The sequence below is a fragment of the Colletotrichum siamense genome (assembly GCF_013390195.1).
Source record: "Colletotrichum siamense strain Cg363 chromosome Unknown KSG_Cg363_contig01, whole genome shotgun sequence".
NCBI classification, from domain to species: domain Eukaryota; kingdom Fungi; phylum Ascomycota; class Sordariomycetes; order Glomerellales; family Glomerellaceae; genus Colletotrichum; species Colletotrichum siamense.
The window spans coordinates 1089470-1111704 of NW_023501014.1; the positions used below are offsets into that span (position 1 = coordinate 1089470).

The 22235-nt window shown below is 51.4% G+C and overlaps 6 protein-coding genes across 6 annotated transcripts; 4 read left to right on the forward strand and 2 right to left on the reverse strand.

The window, feature by feature from the left end:
- Nucleotides 1-1254: 1254 nt before the first annotated feature.
- On the forward strand, nt 1255-1711 carry CGCS363_v000280 (uncharacterized protein; the record flags this gene model as incomplete). The annotated part of the gene is made up of 2 exons (XM_036632129.1): nt 1255-1623; nt 1688-1711. The coding sequence occupies 2 exons, from the start codon at nt 1255-1257 to the stop codon at nt 1709-1711; spliced, it is 393 nt and encodes a 130-aa protein (XP_036502089.1).
- A 701-nt stretch (nt 1712-2412) lies between these two features.
- isp4-2 (Sexual differentiation process protein isp4) lies at nt 2413-5678 on the reverse strand (the record flags this gene model as incomplete). Its single annotated transcript, XM_036632130.1, has 11 exons — nt 2413-2418; nt 2475-2563; nt 2983-3004; nt 3062-3643; nt 3697-3879; nt 3935-4261; nt 4321-4577; nt 4628-4827; nt 4884-5155; nt 5215-5516; nt 5573-5678. 11 exons carry the CDS (start codon nt 5676-5678, stop codon nt 2413-2415), a joined length of 2346 nt encoding a protein of 781 aa, XP_036502090.1.
- Nucleotides 5679-11363: 5685 nt separating this feature from the next.
- On the forward strand, nt 11364-13282 carry MFS1-1-0 (MFS siderochrome iron transporter 1; the record flags this gene model as incomplete). Its single annotated transcript, XM_036632131.1, has 3 exons — nt 11364-11587; nt 11661-12274; nt 12336-13282. The coding sequence occupies 3 exons, from the start codon at nt 11364-11366 to the stop codon at nt 13280-13282; spliced, it is 1785 nt and encodes a 594-aa protein (XP_036502091.1).
- A 1085-nt stretch (nt 13283-14367) lies between these two features.
- Nucleotides 14368-15601, forward strand: ALD2-0 (Aldehyde reductase 2; the record flags this gene model as incomplete). Its single annotated transcript, XM_036632132.1, has 4 exons — nt 14368-14620; nt 14670-15059; nt 15113-15235; nt 15291-15601. The coding sequence occupies 4 exons, from the start codon at nt 14368-14370 to the stop codon at nt 15599-15601; spliced, it is 1077 nt and encodes a 358-aa protein (XP_036502092.1).
- A 2791-nt stretch (nt 15602-18392) lies between these two features.
- On the forward strand, nt 18393-19064 carry swnR-1 (Oxidoreductase swnR; the record flags this gene model as incomplete). Its single annotated transcript, XM_036632133.1, has 1 exon — nt 18393-19064. The coding sequence occupies one exon, from the start codon at nt 18393-18395 to the stop codon at nt 19062-19064; it is 672 nt and encodes a 223-aa protein (XP_036502085.1).
- A 280-nt stretch (nt 19065-19344) lies between these two features.
- On the reverse strand, nt 19345-20436 carry laeA-0 (Secondary metabolism regulator laeA; the record flags this gene model as incomplete). The annotated part of the gene is made up of 1 exon (XM_036632134.1): nt 19345-20436. One exon carries the CDS (start codon nt 20434-20436, stop codon nt 19345-19347), a length of 1092 nt encoding a protein of 363 aa, XP_036502086.1.
- Nucleotides 20437-22235: the final 1799 nt, after the last annotated feature.

The following is a 22235-nucleotide window of genomic DNA, read 5'->3' on the forward strand; positions in this document are numbered from 1 at the left end:
ATTAATAGTAGTAATATCTTATTACTAAGTTATTATATAGATTATACTTTTTTAGTATATTATATTTAGGTTAGTATTTTAAGCTTTTAGCTTAGTCCCTTTTATAAATAGAGATTTTAGACTATTAATTAGGTGTATAATATAAGGTAAAGGCTTATAGAAGCTAATTATAGTTAGGGGTTAAAAGATAGATTATTAAAATCTACCTCCCTATATAATATATATAACCTGCTCCTTATATATAACCTCACTACTCCTTTATTACTTCCTCCTTACGCCTAACTGGTTCTAGTGATCCTAATAGCGTTGCCGCAAGAAAAGGGGCTATGGTTAAGACATGACTGACTTGCGATACCAACAACACCCTAGCATGCAATCCCATGATATTTATACTTTAGCAGGATTATTCCTAGTCGACAATACTTTATTAAACATCGTACTAAGCTTGGTGTTAGCACAAACCCTCATCTTTTCGACCAACAAAACTTGAAGGAGCGCTTATGCTGACTCGTTGTCACGGGTCTGGCATATAAAATAACAATATTTTGCTAGGGAAGCACAACATCACAGCACTATGAGACCATCTCCAAATACAAGATAGCAAAGGGTCGGTCATACAATGCATTGCTGTGCTCTCGAAGCCGACTTGAATGAAGAACGCTTTGGCTATGATTGTCAATATTCTAGATAGCTTTGGCGTTTACTAGCTCTGTATCAGGTGGCAACTGGGAAAAGGATGAGGTCTCTGTCCCAGGGAGCTCAACAGTCTTCGCAAGTCCGAAGTAATGCTAAAATCTACGGTTTCCTCCAGGCAGAGCAAGTCAATAGAAGCTAATTAGCTGGAAGAGGCACTGGCATGGCAAGGATACTGGGACCTTGGTCTCTGAGAACCAAGCCGAGGAGGCCGGGAGATTAATCACATTTAAATGACCTCGACTCTCAAATTCAGAATGTGGGGATAGGAGATAAAGTTTTTTGCTCGACGTCTTCTCTTTCTCCGCCTGCATCCGCAAAACCCATTCAAGAGGGCAAGCCAACCCCGAGATTCTCATATTGTAAAATGTCAGATGAGCGGGACTCCGTGGAAATGACTCCTAACGGTATCAACCACCGCTGGCACTTGGTGTAGTGTACATATTCTTGCATTCCTGCTCTTCCGACATTCAAGAGTCTCTCAAATCTCGTGACTTCTCAAAATCCGAATCCACTCCCCACCCCCCGGACTCTCCCAGGCTGATACACGCACCAACAAAAATGCGTCTTACAGCAATCATCGCCGCCGCTGTGCTCTGCGCAAGCGCACCACTCGCCCAAGCCTGCTCCCCAGGCTTCTCATCGAACCGAAATCTCTCCCCCGGCGACTTCGCCTGGCTCTTTGCAGACTACAGCGTTGACGACGTGTCCGGTTGTAGCAGCCGCTGCGCGCGCCAGTGCACCGCCCCGGGTAAACAGTATGGCGCCTGCATGGGCTGCGCGAGGTGGAAGGGTAACGCCCAAGGCAAGATGGACCTCCCGCCCTGCAGCAAGCCCATCACAACTGCAAATGACGACGGAGAGTACGAGTGTCACGGGTACGGTGACGGCTTTTGGAACTGCATCACGCCGTGCCCTCCCGGTTATGAGGTACGTTTGTTCCTAATGACCTAAGGTGTGAACAAGTGAATGCTGATAGCGACGCGCCGGATAGTCCAAGGATCTAGGCCGTGTTTAATGATGATGCCGAACCAATACATGTGGCGTATTAGGTGCCGAGCTTGGTGGTTCTTGGGGGCTTTACTTAGCGCTGCTGGTATATTATAGAGACTATGGTAAACACATAGGCCTTATGACGCCGCGACGTAAGTGAATGCTGATGCCGTTGACGTTGCTGTTGTCAGTGCATAGGTGAGTTGGCTGGCTTTGGTGACTACGTAGAGCCTGGTGTAGTCCTGCTCTTGCTTCCTCCACTTCAGCGTCGACAACCTCTCCTAACCCGAGCCGTTCACAGCCTTGCGCTATGCGTTTGGAGTCTTGATAGATGGCAAAGCCATATTCCATAGCTCCGTTCCTCCCTTGAGAGCTATCCACGAAGAGAATGATGCGGCTTTGTGGTACTGTTTTGACCGCTTTTCCTGCTTCTTGTTTTGGCTGTGTCGGTATGCGATCCTGTGATTCTGTAACATACCGCTGTGTTGGAGATAGAGACCTTGTGTAGCTCAACAAATGCTTTGCCGCTCTCTAAAGTCTCGTCTGCTTCATGCCCTATTGAGAGAGCTGTTGGACTACAGGATGTTATGATCAGCCTTTTGCAGGAAGACTGCAGTAAGTAGTTGGACGCCCTCCCTCAAGAACCACCCTAGTAGCCGCAGGAAACCCCTCTTCTTGTTCGTCAGGTGCTTAAGATGTCAGGCTGCCTTGTTTGCCGTCGCTTCCCTAGTGCTGACGTGGCATCAGAATAAAAATATCTTATCAAAACAAACACCGATCTAGCATACCAGCTCCATCAACACCTCAACTCTCCAAGCCCCCACCATGACGTGTAGCAGCCCGACCGCCTGGTAGTATCCCCTGGTGAAGCGGATAGCTTCCCATTTGTTAGGACCAAAAGCGACCTTATTCTCCGAGCCCTATCTTGGAATGCCCACTGCACTCCCGCTGAGTACTGCCACGTTGCTCTCGGGGGATACTGATGGCCAGAACGGCAATTTCGCCTGCATGCCTGCGGTGTTCTCGTGCGTGCATGCTTGGAGCCGGGTCGCTGGACTTGTACAGAAGAATGCATATTACACCCGATTTTATCGCGACAGATTACTTCAGATTAATACATGGGTATCGACTATCTAACTTTGCTAGACTTGACATATGGCGGTATAGGATTCTCTATCCTCTTTTTACACAATACTCGGCAGCATCCGCTTTAGTAAGAGGAAGCCCGAGCTGAAAGCTATTCTTTCATTCGCCACATTCAGGCAGATTTAGTGGTAGGTCTCTCTAGGTAGGTACAACTCTTCCAGTCGCAAGTGTTCTGCAACACATAGTTAGTATACCGCATTTCGATCCTGGAAAGAATTCGGGATCATACCTTGTAGACGTCCGTTCCCCACCAGCTAAACTTCTTCGAGGCCCCGGTGTAGAACAACGCAAAAAAGATAACAATACCAGCGATGGCAACGGAGCAGTCCAGCGCAGAACTGAGCACGAAGTTGTACCGCCTCCACCAATCTCTCTGTCTTCTCTTGATGAGCAGCCCGAACAGGAGTCCCACAATTGCCCAGCTGCCATAGTTTGTGCCCGACGCCGGAGGGATGTAGTTGAGTGCGCCGAGGAACAAGGGCACATGAACCTTCTTGAGCCATGTGGCGTTCGGGAAGATCTTCTTTCGGAGAACATAGACAATCACCGGCAAGACCGCACCGACGAGGAAAAACCAGAGGAGGTTGCGGTACATGGCTCCCTCTGCGAAGAAACGGCGAGGGCCGACTGCGCCCCACACCATGCTGGTGTTAAAATGAGTTCGAGAAAAGGGGCAGGTGAAGCCGTTGGGTGCGGTGGTCGAGCAGATGTCGGGGATGTGGTTGAGAGCCCAGTTGAGGACAGAGACTTGACCGAGACTGCCGATGACAAGGCCAACTGCCTGAACAAGGAACAGTTGTCTTGGTGGAATCTGCGCAAATGTTAGCCGGGCTAGATGAGATATGAAAAGATGCGGGGTCTTACGTTGCAGTATATTCCGAGCTTGAGATCTTGAGCAAACGCAAGCCCTTTGATACCCGAGATGTATCCCAAGTTAAAGAACCAGATGTTAGCGAGCACTTTGCCCTCCCAGATGTAGCCAGCGACGATTCGGCAAAAGATGTCGATTTGGATCTTCATGTTCGTGGTGGCATAGACCCAGGCAAGCTGCAAACTTCTGTCAACACTGAGACCATGCTGTAGTGACGAGAGTGGGACTTACGGGAATGAAGAAGACCGCAGAGACAACGAAAGACAGAATGACTCCGTACCATCGCAGCTGAACGGGATAGAACTCGCAGGCGAAAATGCCAAACCCAAGAGCGAGGGCAGCTACCGTCCAATACCAGAAGATTGGCACAGCCCCATACAAAGGCTGAGGGTTTTCTCGAGGCGCGGTCTTGCGACCGAAAAGGGCGGGCAGTGGAGAAGCTCTGAAAGCTGCGGCGATGCTTCTGCGTTTCTCGAGGAACAGCCAGACAAAGAGAGAAGCGATGGTGGCGAAGCACAGACCGAAGGTGTTGAGGGCATACGTGACCGGGAGGTAAATCTGAGTGGTTACGATGATTAGCGGCGCAATTTAAGAAGCGTTGTCAAGAGTGTACTAACGTCAGAGTAGGCTTCGTACTTGGTGTCGTTGAAGGTGAAGCCATGTTTCTTGTCGATGACTCTGGAGACATTGTAGGTCTTTCCGTTCTTGTCGTAAATTGAGTTGCTCTGGATGGGGTAGTAAGCTGACTCCCAAGTGTTTGAGTAGTAGAGAGCTGGTGAGATGATGTATATCCAGAAGACCAAGGACGCAAGGACGTTCAGGATAGCCCAGGTGGGCACAACCAGTGGCGACCCAATGTAGGCAATTTGACTCCCTGGATTGAGTCAGCAGCATGACCTTACTTGTCACCGATTGCCAACTTACAATCGAACGTAAAAGGTAGCAGACCGATTCCGCTCTTCATTCCAAAGACTTGGTTTACCACGGCGTTGTTGGGGGCAATCCAGCAGACCCAGGTGAAGTATCCCAATGCAGGAAAGATGAAGTCGGGGAACCAGTACCAGCAGAAAGACGCGACAAAGGCAAACATGAAGAATTTGTATCTCGAGGCTGTCCACTTGGTCCTGTTGAAGAATAAACGTTAGATACGTTGTCTGAGAGTTGTAGAAACAGAACATACTCTGTCTCGTCTTCCTCTTTGCTGGAGTGTAGCGCAGCATTCAAGGCAGTGTTGCCAAGAACACCAGGCCACAGCAAGCCAACAGGCTCAACTACCAAGGAGCGGCACAGTCCAGCCAGGGCGAATCCAAATAAGATCGTGGCCAGAGTTACTGTGAGCTCAAAACCCCACCCTGCTTCGTAACCGTAGAAAACTCGCTGTTCGGTCAAGACGTCCGCGCTAAGTCGAGTGAGGAAACTGAGGTTGGCCATAATATAGATGAGGATGTTCTCCTGTTGTTTCGATTAGTATTAGTGTCATTTGTGAAACATCAGGTGATGAGCAGACCAACCTTGTAGTTGAATGGTCCCGGGTTGAGAGTGTAGCGGTTGCCTCTGACATTGAAACCCCAATCCGGGACCACAAACTCCCAAGCCTTTCCAACCGGGTATGCCAAGAACTGGATGGCGGACTGTGACAGGGTAATCGACGGGAACCGGAACGTATAGAGAGTGTTGACGCCGCTGCCCAAAAGACAAAAGCCGATACCGATAATCCACATGCGGAGAGTGAGGCATGGCAAGGAAGGGTCGTCGGGTCTCAGGCCAACGCCGGCCGCGTAGAGAACATCTTGGCTCGGGGCACTAGATTCATCTGATAAGATCTTTTAGATAACAATCCTTGGCATGTGGGAGAAGCATGGGCCATACCGGAAGAGCGCTTGACCTCTTCAATGGTGTTCGTCGGGCTCACGGGCTCGGGCTCGTCGACGATGGTCTCGTTGACCGTCTTGCGGTTCCCCTCGAGGCTTGCCATGGTCGGTGGTTTGGGAATGCTGGATGCCAAGCACGGTGTCGAGACAGACTACAGATTAGATGAGATTAGATGGGCGATTATCAGACTTTTATTCCACCCCGAGCTCCAACCCACGATGATCCTGGCGCGCTCCCGTGTAAGTCGGCGTTGCCGCCAATCCTCATTAGACCCACAACGTCCGGGTTCACGGCACCGGATACTGGCGTCAGCTTATGGGACCGGCCGTATTTAGCGTGAGGGTTCTGAGTCGACATTTCGGTCGAGGCGACACGGAAAAGGACACCGATCAGGAGAGGAAGACTGCGAGTCGCCAACCACATTCCTTAAACGTAGTCAGTGCTCCGGAATTCCGCCCACGACAGCACGAAAACTGCAACGTCGCGTCCCGCGGGCGGAACAAACGCAGGGCCTCGTAAGGCTAAATTGGGGAGCCAAGACGGCACGCGGGATGATTCTTGATGCAACCCGGGCCGAGGAGACGTGGAGGAAATAACCTCATGATGTGACGGCGGAGCTAGTCCGAAGACCCGAAAGATCTTTTCGGCCAGTCATCGTCGAGCGCGCCTGGAAGTGGCTTGCCGATTATCAAGATACCGGCTATTTCTTCCGATTGAGGCTCAGCGTGCAATTTCCTTTGAGCTTAATCATCCCGGAGACCTGTGGCACGCGACTTGATTTGCGTGGTCTGAGCATATCCTGCATGTTTTTCACACTGCCACAGGCTTCTGCGCCACAGGCTTTGCCCGGGGCGTCGACAGTTGCCCGAAGACTGAGATGTCACAAAAAAGCAAAACACTGTTGTGGATAGTTTGCGTAACACGAACATGAAGAGTCTTGGTTTCTGGAATGATATAAATTCAATGAGATTCTCCATGAACTAGAGAATCTTTTGAAGCTAAATTCCTGCAGCATCTCGTCCATCGGCAAGCACAAATCGCGAGACCTAATTGGGTAAGTTTCCACAATTACATGCCAAGAAGCCGGCACCGTCTGGAATACCCTCTGAAAATTTTGCTAAATAGGGATAGCAAATGATGACCACTTGCTGACCATCGGCTTATGGATATCCCGATACCTCGAAGTGAAGAGACGCGATGACTAAAATTCGGTTGCATTGGAGTGAGACACGAAGAAGAGAAAGAGAGTGGAAAAGAAGGGCGAAGGATGCAAGCGAGCGGGAGCAGGCTTTACCCTGATCGGCAACGCCTTCTCGTCTTCTTCCCGAATGAACCCCGAAGAACCCCACCGCGAATCCGGTTTAACCCGGGCCAAGTTCTCGGCCATCTTGGGAGACTCTCGCCTCTGAGTCCGCCCTCGCCTATGCCCGGATCCGCTGCAACGCAGTCTCCTCGCAGAGTGACAGCCGCGCTCCGCTTCACCCGCGTGGTCGCTCCTCTGGCCGCGCTCCTCGTCCCCTCATTCCGCATGCCTGGTAATAAACGGGACCTGCAGACGGTGCTTCGGTGGGTGATGCCCGTGGGTATGACAATCGCCGCATTCATCCCATCTTTTTCTTTTTTGTCTCGCGGCCTTCGTTATTTTTGGGGACTTCTGTGCAGCCCTACAGGACCCCCCCTCTGCAGGTCCAGTTCTCTACTTACTGATTATCGTGATTAGATCTTTCTCCATTGCCAAGACTACGTGACTGACTAGCCACACTCTAAAGAATTGAGACGTCTTGGACTACCTTTTTCGGGGGCAAGTGCTCACGCATGTGGCTTAGCCAAGGATATCTCGTGCCTTGGTCATGTACTTCGAGGTGCTATTACAAGTGTTTTTGCGCTCCTCCAGGAAGTGTCAGCGCCTTGGCAATTTACGTGTCATATTGACCTGTTCACAAGGGTCCTCCAACAGTCAGTCTGCACTCTAGATTGACATATCGCGGGGTGAATTTACATCAAGATTTTCATCTGATGAACGAAGCTTAGCCAAACGCTTTCAGCTAGTACAAGGCGCTTGAATGCAGAGACTTCTCTGGTCCCGATATCGGATGTGGCCTGTCACGGCCAAGATTCCCCTTTCATCCAACATCGTTCAGCTCCAACAGCATGAAGCAGAATGGATGCAGAGTTTGATGAGAGGTCAATGCGAAGGGTCTCTCAGGGGAGAGTTTCCAGATTCCTGGGAGTGCATTTGATGATTCGGTCGCAGAAGATGAATGTGATCGTGACTTCTGTTCAATCCTAGATACAGTTTCAAGTGGGATGTGAACTATCTTGTATGACACCAAAGTCTTCCGGAGACCAGCGTCATTACAGAGATTCAGTTCCTATTCTTTCGTTAAAGTCGATATTCACGAGGCGTTGGTCATAGTTTTATGATTTTAATTGCAAATGTGCACAGTTCAGCTCGGTCAACTGCTCGATGACCGACGTAACTACATAAAACCGATCGGCACTCAAATCTGTGCTGAAGTCAAAAAAAGAAACCAAGAAAAATGATCACGATGCTGCAATATAGCAGCATTAAATGGGCTTGCGCGTCACTGCATCTCGGAGGCGGGAAGTCCTTGCTTCGTGGTCCAAGTGATGATACCGTGTCATCGAACAACTTGCTTGAGCCTCGGTCCTGCCCAATTAATCGCTACGACTTCAAGACTGGCAGGTTTTCGCTCAGCACTGGAGCACGCGGCTTCATCAAACTTCTCCTTTAGGCAGTTGGTCCCCGATTTGCCCGCCAGACGCGCTTCAGAGGCGTAAATGCAAAATGCACCTACGGACCGACAGCTGAAAACTCCAGTTGTCTTCAAGTGACATCTGAGGCGTGATCGTGGCAAACATAACATGGAGAATGCCGACAAAGACTACATGCCTGCCTCAGTTGTGGCAAGGCCCGGTTCTTCATGCAACGCACATGGGAAGTGTGCGGCCTGACAAGTCGAGTGCTTGTGTCTCAGAGCATCGGAACGCTTTGTTAGTCTCGCTGCCCAAGTTGCTGGGCCTCACTCGGTCTCAGAAGAAGAAGACCCAGTGTCAGCAATTAGATCGGGCGGATAGACAAGTCACGAGAAAAGGAATATCGTTGGTACGGATCCCGCATTCTCGTAGGCCCCAAAAGCAAGACACCACATCGCGCTGCGAATTTCGCCTCTGTCCAAGAAGAGCAAAAATCACTGCAAGTGTCAATATCGCGATGCACAACTCAGTCGTTGCTGCTGAAGGGGCGACTGTGCTCCGTTGCCAATCGAGATGCCGCGATTTTCCTGCGTCAAAAGCGCCGTTGCCGAGTACCCGTCTGTTGAGCGCCGAAACCGATCGGCGTGCCGTTGGTAAAATCGCGCGTTCGTAGAGGGGAGCTTTAGCCGGAGCAATGGCCGGAGCTTTCCGTTGGTCTCAGTCTGGCTACCTGGAGGCAGGTCAGCAGAGGCTTTGCGAAGAGGGCAAAATTCTGTGGTCTGTCGCGATTTCAGAGTTGAACAGGGTCAATACGGCATGAGATATCTTGGTGTCGTCGTCGAACATGCGCTTTCGTGCGTAAGAAATCCTTCAGCTGTTTAGTCTAGCTCGCTGAGTGGGATTTCGTGGGCTTTTGGCGGTCTTTGTTGGTCTTGACTCAGTGGTCTCGTGAGGACTTGCCCTCGGAATATGTCTCAGTAAAACCGATATTTCGACGGCCCTTCTCGTTAACTCCGATCCAGTCACAGTGAAGCTCGAGATGACCGTCGCGTTGAGCGGTTGTGGCGAAGAGATTTTCTCTTCAAGGGTGTCGAAAGTGTCTCGACGCGCAGCTCTTTTCGTCCGGCCTATTGATTTACGGAGACTGTCCCCGTCGGGTTTGTTTTCCACTTCAAGTAACCAACGAGTTGGTTGGTTTCGCTGACCAGGGCAGAGTTGGTCCAGAACCCACCTCGCTCACCTAGAAGGCACAGCCTGAGCTGACAGACCTGTCGTCGGCCAGTGAGCGTCTTGATATTTCTCTTGGTTGGTGTCGTCCCCCCCTTGCTTTATGTGTTTGCATTGACGGCCGACGGACTCAATGTCGCTTGTTGTCCGTCGTCCGTGAAATAATAGGAGTCCATCGTGGGGGCCTCCGACTTGCACTTCGCCAACGACGACGTTGACACATAAAAAAAGCATCGTTAGATTGAAGGAAGGCTTCAAAATAACTCACGCGGAGGTAGCCACACCAGAGCACAACCAACGAGCCACGTCAGCCGTCGTCTCTGCCCACCATCAGCCTTCTATGACTCGGGAAGCGGGTGGCACAGCAGCTTGTTGGAGAAGGTAACCTCGATCGGAGGGTGCCTCTGGACCAGCACCAGCACCCCAGCGCGGGCTTTCGAGCTCGCCAGCAACGGCCATCGGATGGCTCAAGCGGCCTGATAAAGCCCCGGGAACCCCAATGTTCGTCTCGATCCAAATGGTAGCCAAGCACCCGGATCAAGACACCAGCAGATCAGCGCATGGTCCATCATGGCCTGGTTTCGCCTCTAGCTCAGTCCAGATGGCAATCCTTTACCCAGACCAGAGGCAGGCCGGGAGGCAAAAATGCGAGACCTCCCACCACTTCTTAGCTTCTTTGCGTTCCCACTTGCCGCCATGTGCGTCCCGGTCTGCATGGGTAACGTTGACTTCTGCTTGCGGGTATCGGCCATGATTGGTTGCCAGAGAGGTGACATGCTAATTTCTGCAAGGATCCTGGTCGGTGTCACCAGCACTGGCCGGTGGGCTTGCAGAACACGATTGTTCATGGATAATAAACCCGCTCGAGTGGGGGGTTTTTGCTTAGCTTACGGGTATGTGGGAGACATTTCCCTGCCAGCTACCCATGGCACCGGCGATACTCCCTGCAGCCAAGTGTTGAGAGAAAAAAAAACCCTTCTGCCCGCTAGCTTCTCTGGGGTTCATCGACGGACAGACATGACCAGACTGGACTGATGCTGATGATGTTCTCGTTGGCAGTCTTGGCTCACAAAACATGTGAACCTCACCTGGGTATCTGTCGACCAGCTTCAGCCGTGTCTCTCTAGCTGCGTCTCGGGGGTTGCAATGCAGCGACCTGCAGAAGTCAAACCCAGCAATGAACAGACTTTGATGAGATGTGACCAGGGGCCGGCAGACACCATCCTCGCTCCAACCCCACCGCGTCGACCTGTCGACGGCCCGACCAGAGGGCAACATGGAGCTGGTGCCCCCTCAGAGCTCCTTCATCCCTTCACGCCACTTTCTTCTGAAGTTTTTTGTCCAGGGATAAGCCGATGCATTGGCTGATCTTTTCACATTTCGGGTATGAACGGTTGGTTTATTAGCTAGGCATTCCATGCGCGAGGAGGGTCCAGCCAAGTACGCGGCCCTCCGACCTGAGCTGTCGCCGGCCTGGAAGATCCCACTACGCTAGCACGAACCCAAACATACCTCCGATGGTCTTCGAACTTTGATTCGTCTCTTGGCATCTAATCTGATCATCTGATAAAGTAAAGATTGGGCGACATCGGCTTGGGTTGGATTTTCACCTGGCTCTTGGCAGGGCCCATTTCTAATATAGAAGAGCGGATAGAACCCTCGCTTTTCGAGATCTGGATTTTCCCTCCCTTCTTCTTGGTTCTTCAAGCAAGGTCAACAGGCACGCTCAGCCTTCAACTTCCCATTCCTTCTTGCCCAGAACCCCTTAATACCCAACTCAACGCCAACCCGTTGAGTCCTGTGGTTCATAGTCGCACCGCGACCGACAATCCCCTCAAGAACCATGTCGACCACCATCGAGGCAGGCGCCCAGCGCCAGGACACCGGCTCCGACATCGAGAAGTCCGCCAACTTCAACAATGGCGTCCAGGAGGTCAACGCCAACCCCAACAACAACAAGGAGGGCGACTCCGACGCTGAGAGCGAAAACTTCCAGGGTGGTGTCCAGCGCGTCCGTGCCATCACCTCCGTCTGGACCAAGAAGACCCTGATCAGCATGTTTGTCCTGTGAGTCCTCGCCCGCATCCTGCCACCTCAGCCAGCTTGGCGACGGTGACAGCCGACTAACCTTATCTCAAAGGATCTACATCGTCTCCTTCGCCGATTTGCTCCTGCAGTCCATCCAGAGCAACCTCAACGCCTTCGTCACCTCGTCATTCCACAAGCACGGTCTTCTCTCCATCGTCGGTGTTTTCGCCACTATCCTGTCGGGATGTTGTCAGGTCACCATCGCCAAGATCATGGACATCTGGGGTCGCACAGAGGCTTTCCTGATCATGATTCTCTGCTCCTGCATCGGTGTCATGATGAAGGCCGTCTGCCAGAACATGGAGACCTACGTCGCCGCCCACACCATCTACTACGTCGGTCACTTTGGTATGCTGTTCGTCCTCGACGTCATGGTCGCCGATATGACCTCCCTCAAGAACCGTATGATCATGTTCGGCATCAACGGCACTCCCAACGTCATCGTCGTCTTCGCTGGTCCTAAGATCGCCGACCTGTTCTACACCAACCTTAACTTCCGCTGGGCCTTCGGTGCTTTCGCCATCATCATGCTCGGTGTCTGCGCCCCTGCCGCCGCCGTCATGTTCCTCATGCAGCGCAAGGCCGAGAAGGCTGGTATGCTCCAGAAGATCAAGTCCGACCGCACCTACCTCCAGGGCTTCCTGTACTACCTCGTCCAGTTCGATGGTAAGTTTATCCCTAACAAATCTCCAGGATGTCCCAGAGATCTCTAACAGGCTATTCGCAGTTGTCGGTATCATTCTGCTTACCGCTGCCTTCTCCCTCTTCATGCTGCCCTTCAACATCGTCTCGTACGCCGCCCATGGCTGGAAGTCTGCCCACATCATCGCCATGCTGGTTCTCGGAATCCTCTGCGTCCCCGCCTTCTATGTCTGGGAGAAGTACTTGACCCCCAAGAGCTTCATCGCCTGGGAGTACCTGAGGAACAGGAACATCATTGGCGCTGGTCTCCTCTACGGCCTCATGTTCCTTTCCATCTTCTGCTGGGATACCTACTACCAGTCTTACCTCTTGGTTGTCCACAGACAGAGCATCACCAACGCCGGTTACATTCTTAACTGCTTCTCCCTGGCCTCCTCCTTCTTCGGCCCTCTGTTCGGATACATCATTCGCCTGACCGGAGATTTCAAGTACACTGCCCTCGCTGGTGTTCCCTTCATGCTTCTGGGTACCGCTCTCCTGATCCCCTACCGAACTCCCAGCACCAGCGTCGGAACCCTCGTCGTTCTCCAGCTCCTCAACGGTATCGGAACCGGTATCTTCGCCGCCTGCGCCCAGATCTCCGTCATGTCCGCTGTCACCCACCAGGAGATTGCCTCTGCCATGGCCATCTTCTCCCTGTTCGGCTCCGTCGGTTCCACCACCGGCTTCACCGTCGCCGGTGCCATGTGGAACAACATCATGCCCACCGAGATCTACAACAGACTCCCCGAGGACGCCAAGAACCAGACCGCCACCATCTTCGGCGATGTCACTGTCCAGCTCTCCTACGCCGACGGCGACCCCATCCGCGACGCCATCGTCGGCGCCTACGGCAGCATCCAGCACAAGATGGTCATCGCCGGTGCCTGCTTCGTCCCCCTCTGTGTTGCTAGCATCCTCATCTGGAAGCGCATCAACCTCAAGCAGCTCGAGAAGGAGAAGGGCCCCCAGACCAAGGGCAACGTCTGGTAGATGTTTTCTATCGTGTTACTTACTAACCTCGGACTTGCCCGGAATTGTCTGGACATTGTTCGGGTCGCTTTTTATACCCGCCAGTGAGGCAGCCAGAGCCGCGGTGTCAAAACCGTCTCTGCCTGTGGATTTGATAACCTCGAGATGTTTTGCCGTTTCGGTCGGACTCGATATGTGTACCTAATCGGATGGGCCGATCCCTAGGAGGGAGGACCTGACAAGTAATATTCTTCACATACAATCCTTAAAAAGATTTGATCATAACCAATTATCTGTCTCAACCGTGACACCTGATCCGCGCTTGCTGTGCTCGTAGATGCGACGGATGCTATTGCTGACTATTCCTCGCGCCTGATTGGACATGTGCGGGAGGATGCAGCTTTGCCTGGATCGCTTGGGGATTGCTTTCCCTTTCAGTGTTAGCTCTCTGCTTACGGTATGGATTCTAGAAGGATTCGACGGCCAGCTGCAGTCTGCGGACTTAACAATCACTGAAAAGGGAAATTCTGGGGCAAAGTCCGCTCCGATCCCGTGTTAGGCAAACAGTTGTGGCATGTCGGAGGCCGAGCTGAATAATCACGGCGGCCCAACCCGGCCCCCGGTGTTGATGCCGCACCGAATCTTATGGTCTATTGGACCGCGCTTGACGAATCTGGTGGAACTGCTATCGGTATTCCATCAGTTCAAAGGACAAGGGGCTCCGTATGACAGACTTCGGCCACACGCAAGGAATGAACCCGATATGTCAACTGGTGCGAAATATCGTTCGTGCGGCGCTGTCCTGCATCTTGCGATTAATTACCCGAACGGGCCACGAAGTCCGAGCTGCTCAGCTGTATGCCGTTTCGGTATGATGATGTGTAAGCGGCGTCCGAACTATCTCAAACTTCCGCTGGATTGGGGATCCCTTAGAGTTCAGACGGACTATCGTCATACAAATGTTTCAATGATAAAAGGCTTCCTACTGAACTTTCATTCGACTACCGTTCACTTGAAATACCACCAACAGCATTCCTTTGGTTCACTCGAACTGCACATTCTCATCCAAAAAGCTGCAACTGACTTCGACTTCAACGTACTTGATAATGGCAGCCATCGACAATCCGGCAATTTCGAGGGGCTCCACCGTCCTCGTCACTGGCGTCAACGGTCTCATTGGGTCACATGTAGCGGACCAATTCGTTCGACAAGGATTCAAGGTTCGAGGAACAGTTCGTGACGCCGCCAAGAACGCATGGATTAGTGCCTATTTCGATAAGACCTACGGCAAAGGCAATTTCAAGTTCCTTTCCGTCCCCGACATGTCCGTCGAGGACGCCTATGATGAGGCGGTAAAGGGTAAGATCGATACTGGCAAGACTTGGGAGGCAATGCTAATTTCAACCAGGCGTTTCGGCATTTGTGCATGTTGCTTCAGTAGTCACTTTTGAACCTGATCCAAGCAAAGTAATCCCTCTTGCTGTCAAAGGCACAGAGGTCGCCATCAAAGCAGCCTACAAAGAATCCAGTGTGAAGCGATTTGTGCTGACGTCGTCTTCATCTGCGGCTGTTCCAAGCGGGTCGCTCCAGGAAAATCTGCCAGAAGCCAAGATTGGGTCGATCATCACGGAGGAGTCTTGGAACACTGAGGCTGTGGATCTGGCCTGGAAGCCTGCCCCGTGGGGCCCAGACCATGGCGCGATCGTTTACTCCGCCAGCAAGGTCGAGCAGGAACGCTTCGTATGGAGGTATTACAAGGAGAACCAGTCAACGCGACCTGATATCGTTGTCAATGCTGGTAAGTTGCTTGCGCGTTTGAGACTGTTTGTGGGCTGTTGCTGATGTAGGCAGTACTTCCCAACATGAACTTGGGCAAAAGTTTGGACCCAGTCAACCAAGGTCATCCATCGACGTCCGGCATTGCCGCCGCTTTGATGAACGGCAACCGTTCACCCCCAACTCTATCAATGCCTCGTGAGTCATAGAAACCCGAGACTTTCTGTAGTGCAACGGCTGACTTGACCTTCAGAATACTTTATCGATGTTCAAGACGACGGCCTTCTACATGTCGCAGGGGCTGTTTTTCCGGATGTAAAGGGGGAGCGCATTTTTGGTTTCGCAGAGCCGTTCAATTATGACCAAATCCTGGGCATTCTTCGCAAACAAAATCCAGGAAGGAAGTTTCACGAGAACTATGCTGCCGGAGAGTACCCATTTGTGGTCGAGCCCATTGGTCGTGCCGAGAATTTGTTGCGTAGGCTCAAAGGGTCTGGATGGACTTCGCTTGAGGACAGCTTGAGGCTCAACACTGAGGACATTGCAGCAGCCGACGCTATATGAGACAGATGGCCAGATCCGGACACAATCTTATCAATTGCAAGTTATGATAGTGTCAGCGAAGCCAGTATGTAATCTGAGTCCCAGATGGTGGCTTCTTTCTTGTGGGAAAAGAAATACAATGTTGAATATCTCTTCAAATCGTGAGCAACCTGTGGGCCTGTCTCGGCCTTTGCTGACAGACGTGCCGAAGATTCAAAGTCGCATCCTAGCCGTACATTCATCAGACCGGCAATGGCAATGTCTGACTTGCAACACACTAGTAGATCTGCTCAGCGACATCGTTCGATGAGATTGGGCCGTTGCGGAATGGGGCTGTCTTACATGACGACTCTTGGCTCGATCTTGCTGTCCACTTGGAACGCAATCTGGAACACTACCGGCTAATAGTTGCCAGGGAATAGTCTCCTTGTGACTCCAGGGCAACCAAGGAATAAACAAAACAGGCTGATGGTGCCACTGCAAAGCCCTTTGAATCTCGCAGTAGAGTTAAACTTGAATATTTCTCTAACAACATTCACATGCGCACTTTTCTGGCTGATATTCAAAATGGGGCAATTTTGGTCGTCACCTCCCTCGGCATATGTGGGTTGTGGACCACTCGCCGGCCTATCCAGTCTGGAGCTCATCTACCAAGGGAGCGGCACAGGGCCAGTCGATTGCCAACGTCGATGTAACGCAATCCCTCGAGACTTTTCTATCATTATCGACACCTCCTGCTACTGCTCCAAGCCAGGCACAACCATCGTCTTTGACGGATCCGTGGCCTTGGAGAATACCCAGTGTAACCAATACACCTGCCAGGAGTCCTATCCGCCCTTCGGCAATCCCAAGTGTGGTGGTGTGATTACAGCGTCATCCTCGGCTCCATCAAGCGCAGGTTGTCCCGTCGCAATGTACACTACCCTGTACTCTGTGTATGGAATCCGGGCAGCCTCTACGCGGACTGCGACGTTTTGCTCCGCATCTCTGAGCTCGTCAACTGCTCCTACCTTGACGATGAGCACGTCTAGCGCTTCGAGCAGTCCGTCTTCGTCGTCCTCAGGAACTACTTCCACAACAAGTATTTCCACTTCTAGCACAGCCACTTCAGGTACGGTGGTATCGTCGACAACTTCAAACTCAGAATCAACCAGTTCGAGTGCTTCATTCTCTATGCCATCAATTGCTAGCAGTACTTCCTCGACACCCGCTTCTCTTGGTGCCACCTCAGCATCAAGCCTGCCTGCTTCAATCCTTCCTGGGTCAGATACCAGTGCCACGGCCGCTCCAATATTGACCAGTAAAACCACCTTTGTATCAACTACAACTAGCTCGGAAATGTTCCCTCCAAGCTCCTTCTCTTCGAAGTCAGTATCAACTAGTGGTGCTGCCACGGCGACCTCGTCGTTTCTTCCAACTGTTTCTGGCTCTTCAGTTACGATCGGTAGCGCGACCAGCTTTTCTTTTTCTTTCACCATCAGCTTGCCATCGGGCAGTCAATCAATGGGTGTGCTTACCAGTCTGATGCCTGGAAATTCTTCACCAACAATAGTGATCAGCACCCCGCGTTCCTTTCCAAACTCGACTGTCTCCGCCGGATCATTTACAAGCCTGTCGACCAATACCAACAGCTTGGACTTAGCAACCACTCAACGACTTGAATTAACCAGTAATTCGGGATCCACTCCAGGTAGTACGCAATTGGGCACAACGCTTGAGGCGACCTCATTTCTGTCTACCGCTTCCGTCGCTTCAGCTTCTTCCTCGCCCACTTCCTCTCTTACCGCAACCTTTTCTATTGTCTCGACTTTAACGTTCTCCGCAATTTTGTCGTCGGCAATGACATTGTCGTCAATCTCGGGACTTTCGACTCTTCTGGAAACCAAGACTTCTACCACCACGGGAGCATCGGCGACAAGCACAGCCAGTTCTGATCAGGGAGCCGTTTCAGTTCCATCTTTATCAGCAGCACAGCTTTTCAAAATAACTGTCATCCCACTGAACCCATCTACAACCGTGCGAAGTTGATCATGCAAGCCGCCTTCAAAGGCTACGAAGACCTTTAACTAGCCGGTACACATGGCTTAGCAAAGTGACAAGAGCTCCGCGACGTAGCCTGGTCTCTTCCAGTATTTTGAGGACTACGAGTTAACATTCGACAACGTTTGACTTCTTTGATGGTCCCAGAATGGACCGTGTGGAGGCCGCTTGAAATCGACAGTCTAGGGCCGAATGATGGAGTGGGGCCGTCGTGGCGGGGAGCCCGAGAAATAAGGCGCCCCGATCTCATCGACCGCCGGACACCGAGGCAACACCGACGTACGGACAACAAGGCGGGGTTTCCTTCATTGAATTGTAACTATCAACCTCCGCTTTTACAAATCAAAGCTTTGTGTCCATCGGACGGGGTGCTCCAAGAGCCCGACATCTTGTACTTAAAGCCAGTATCTTCCTTAACAACACGCTCTTCCCATCGCACCAGGCCTTACCAACTTCTGGTTCAATCCCCCCGTCCGAGCTTTGTATCATTTGCAGAAATCCATTCCATCTGTTCGTTTGCACCTGATCCTTGAATATGAAGGTTGCTGTTGCTGGCGCAGGCGACATCGCCAAATACCTCGTTGAGGCGCTTCGCAACTAGGGTTATGATGTGGTCATCCTGACTCGCAATCCAAAGCCTTTCTTCGAGAAGCTTGAACAACGCACTACGGACTATTCCCTTGAGAGTATTCGACTGCATCTTGCCGATTGCGACGCTCTTATTTCGTCCATCACGGGCTACGCCACCGACTTCGTGCGTATCCACCTCGACATGCTTGAGGCTTGCCGCACCTCTCCTCGGTGCAAAATATATCTCCCCTCAGTATGGGCGGGCAACTACGAAGAGGTTCCCGATCAGCCCCTTTACGTCGGCGATGACCTCAGCATCATTCTCAACAAGCTTCGGGGCCAAGATGAGGTCAAGTGGACATTCTTCTGCCAAGGATGGATGTCTGACTATCTCCTCCCCACTTCGCAGCGACACTTTGCCGATTACGGCGATCGATGGGTTCAGAACTATGAGAAAAAGGAATTCACCCTATACGGCAACGGATCTCAGAAGGTCGACTTCACTTCGGCTAAAGATGCAACTCGCGCCGTAGCTGTTCTCCTCGGTCATGATCCGTCCACCTGGGAGAACTTCACCTGTGTTTCTGGTCAGCAAATGACCTGGCTCGAGCTTTCAGAACTTGTGAAGCTCATGTTTCCCGAATATAAAGTTGTCAAGAAGTCGCTCGCCCAGAGCATCAAGCAGTTAGTGGCGAAGGAAAGCGACGCAAGCGTTGCGGTGGCCGTCTATGAGATCATGGGTCACAGCGAAGCACTGGCGTTTTCTCCTGCCAAGATCGCTGAGCATAGGGAAAGGTATTTCAAAGGTCTGAAGTTCAGAACAGTGGAGGAACTCTTGGATGAAGCTGCTTCTCATCCTACGGACATCGCCTAAGGTAGCTTAGCGTTGGGGCCTGAGATTATTTCATACCTTTTCTTTTGACCATCCTCCGCTTTCTAGCATAGTCTACCTTAGTGGTGACGATTCTAGCAAGTGCGTCTCTCCAAGTTCAACAATATGAGGCACTGAGGACTAAAGAGTCTAATCATCCGGGTCCTACCTAGCATCACAGTACTAGTTGCTTTGCGCGCAGTCTTCTCAGTAACAAAATCAGATATAGTCCTCGGAAAGAATATCTAGAAACATTGAAATTTGAACCATCCGTCGGCTTTTGCTAATCTTTCTTGGGCAAGGGCTTGCGTCCGTACACAGACATTCCATCATAGTATCCGTGCAGGTTCGTGTTCTTCACATCATTCCTAACCTGAGCACAGAAAACCAAAGTTTCAGCACGGGTCCAGTCTAACACTCGTGTAAACAGCGCAAGGGAAAGACCCTCAAGGCCGGATAGCAACGAGGCCTGGACCATTGAGCCAACTTCCTTCCACTTCGGATCTTTCGGCCAGTCGGACAGCGGGGCCTTGCATTTGGTCTCCGTGACCTCCTCGAAGCCTGCCTCTCTAAGAAGCTGAGGAAACTGGCGGCCAATAGTAACGGACCGGCCAATCTTTTCGCAGGCTTCGAGCATAAGGCGTGCCCATCGTGAGATTGGTGTATCCTCCTTGACAGTCTCGTCGTCGCAAAGAAGAGGGTAGATAATGTCGTGGATCTCAAAATAACCGCCCGGCTCGAGATTATTATAAGCCTGTTCGATAACAGCCGGCCAATCTGCGAACGATCCCATCATACTGCGAGCGAAGATGAAATCGAACGGCTCACTCCAGGTCCACTCCTTCTCGAGGTCATCAACCTCAAAGATACAGTTGACTGGGGCGAATGAAGGTTGGATTGGGCTCAAATCGGCACCAATAACTTGTGCTTCGGGATGAGCGTCGGCATAATCCATAGCCCAAACACCAGTTCCAGTACCGATATCAAGGACCCTTTTAGCGCCCTCATCTTTAGGGCACAAACAAAACTTCCCATCCCACATCAGCGTCCACATGTGGTTGACAATATCCAGTCGCTCTTGTTCCAGGGAATCGTTTGGCACCAGATATTTACCATCGCTGAGACTGTGATACGTGCGTCCATTCTCGCGACGATAGTCGAGAATACTAGAACGTAGAGAGGCGTAGGAATTGTCCGTAGAAGCCCCGGCAATGGATGATCTGTCGCTCGCATCTCCCGCGGAGGCGTTGTCCTCTTGTTCACTCTGCTCTTCTGCTTCGAGGGGTGGTACAGCTTGGGGCTCAGACTGGCCACGTAGATGTCTGGCTGCAGGGGAACTGGCCGGAGGGGAAGCTGACTGCGCGTCGTTCGCCATTGCTGCTGTTACGAGGCAGGGTTGTCGGTGGCTGCTCAATTTTGGGCTCCAGGCATAACACCTGATGGCTTATGATAGGAGTGAGATTGAAATCTTAAATGACTCGAGAAAAAAGGAAGAAACTGAGAGATGAGAAAAGAGGAAATCTGAGTGGGCTGAGAAGTTGTTTTTTACCCCTCTTTGCCGGGGCCTTCGCTACCGCTCTTCCCCCCTGCCGACTGTGCATATTCCGTTCCAACAACAGTTCCAACAGCATCGTATTATTGGCCATTCTGATATCAACCTTGTCACGCTAAGTACAAAACGTTCGTGAATGGAGAAGTAATGATAAATGTTGCCGAGGTTATGCGGACTTCTGATATCAAATGGCACTGAAGACAGCTCCTATCTTGGCTCTTGGCAATTCTGAAGTCCACTCCACTATCGCAAGTCGCATCGACTTCTTGAAACCATTTGTTCGAAAATTTCGAGCCTACAGGTGAATGAGTGAGATAAACGTCAGCGGTACTTCAGAAACAAGACGAATGTAAAGTCAGGATTTATTGACTGACATTGAAATGACAAAAGCGCTCTTGGTGGCTAAAGCGCAGCACACATAGCATTTAGTGCGTGGTTTCTTGGCCAGTCACCTTCCTGTTCAGGGTGCAGAATTGACCGGTACAGGATGCAGTGCTTCATATCTGCTCAGTGCTACCTGCATGTGGAGCATTCGCATCACCCTCCTGTAAGCCCTCAGTCAGGGATGCAGACTTACGAAGTCTCATACCTGGCACGAAAGAGAATGCCTGAGATGTTACTTAGGCCATTTAGTCTGGCCACCTGACGTCCGCGCCTCTTCATTAGGTGAACGATGGAGCGGTCCGCTCCCGCTTTTAACTCCTCAGCCCCAGGCAGCGAATGGGGTCCAAAGGATGGAACCCTTCCGCTTCCCCGGGCGTTCATTTGGTGGATACCCATCAGCACGGGATGCCCAATTTGGGCATAGGAGGTCTTTCCATGAACTGACTGCTGTAAGGTGTGGCGGAAGGATCTAGTGCTGCAGGGGGTTGGATCTGATAAGATCATAGGATTGGTAGCCACAGCCCCGAAATCCACAAATGCAGGCGGAAATAGATAATTTAAGCCTCACAGAATTAGCGGCGGGTTGGTTCTTTGATGCATCTCTCATGAGTGTAAGTCTCGAGTGTTAAGGCAGTCTAGCTCTTCCCGTGCATTTGAAGAGCCCACGAAACACGGCGAATCGCGTAAACAGTGCAGTCTGCTTTGCTTCTGAATGGGCTCACAGAAGTCTAGATTTCGTGTCAATTCTTATTCAAGAATTGAGGTCTAAGGGTCAGTGGTCTATTGTCTGCGCGCCGGCCCCCAATACGCCCACTTGAGCCAAGGTAGGAATCACGCCATGGGATGAGACACCAAACACACTTGCGTCAATCAGCGTTCTTTCTTTGTGAACCAGGCACCAATTGGACTGCTGTGCCTCTCGTATGGATCAAAACCAGTCGCTGTTGAAGCCTCCTCCGTTAGCGAATTGTCTCGTTGAAGGATCGTCCAGCTCCTTCTTCGAGGGAGCAGGATCTAAGTACGCAGCGATTGGAGCTGCCATGTCTCGGCAAGACGGCATTTGACTCCCCAAGAAACCTTTACGCAATTGTAACTTCTTTCATAAAGGATTTATGAGAGGTTATTGGCGTTGAGCACCTCAACGCCAACGTTGCCAAGCGAAGGACTGCATGAACATCATTAGGAAATCTGGGCAGTTTAGGCAGACAAGGCAGTAATCATTCACGTCATGACCGTAC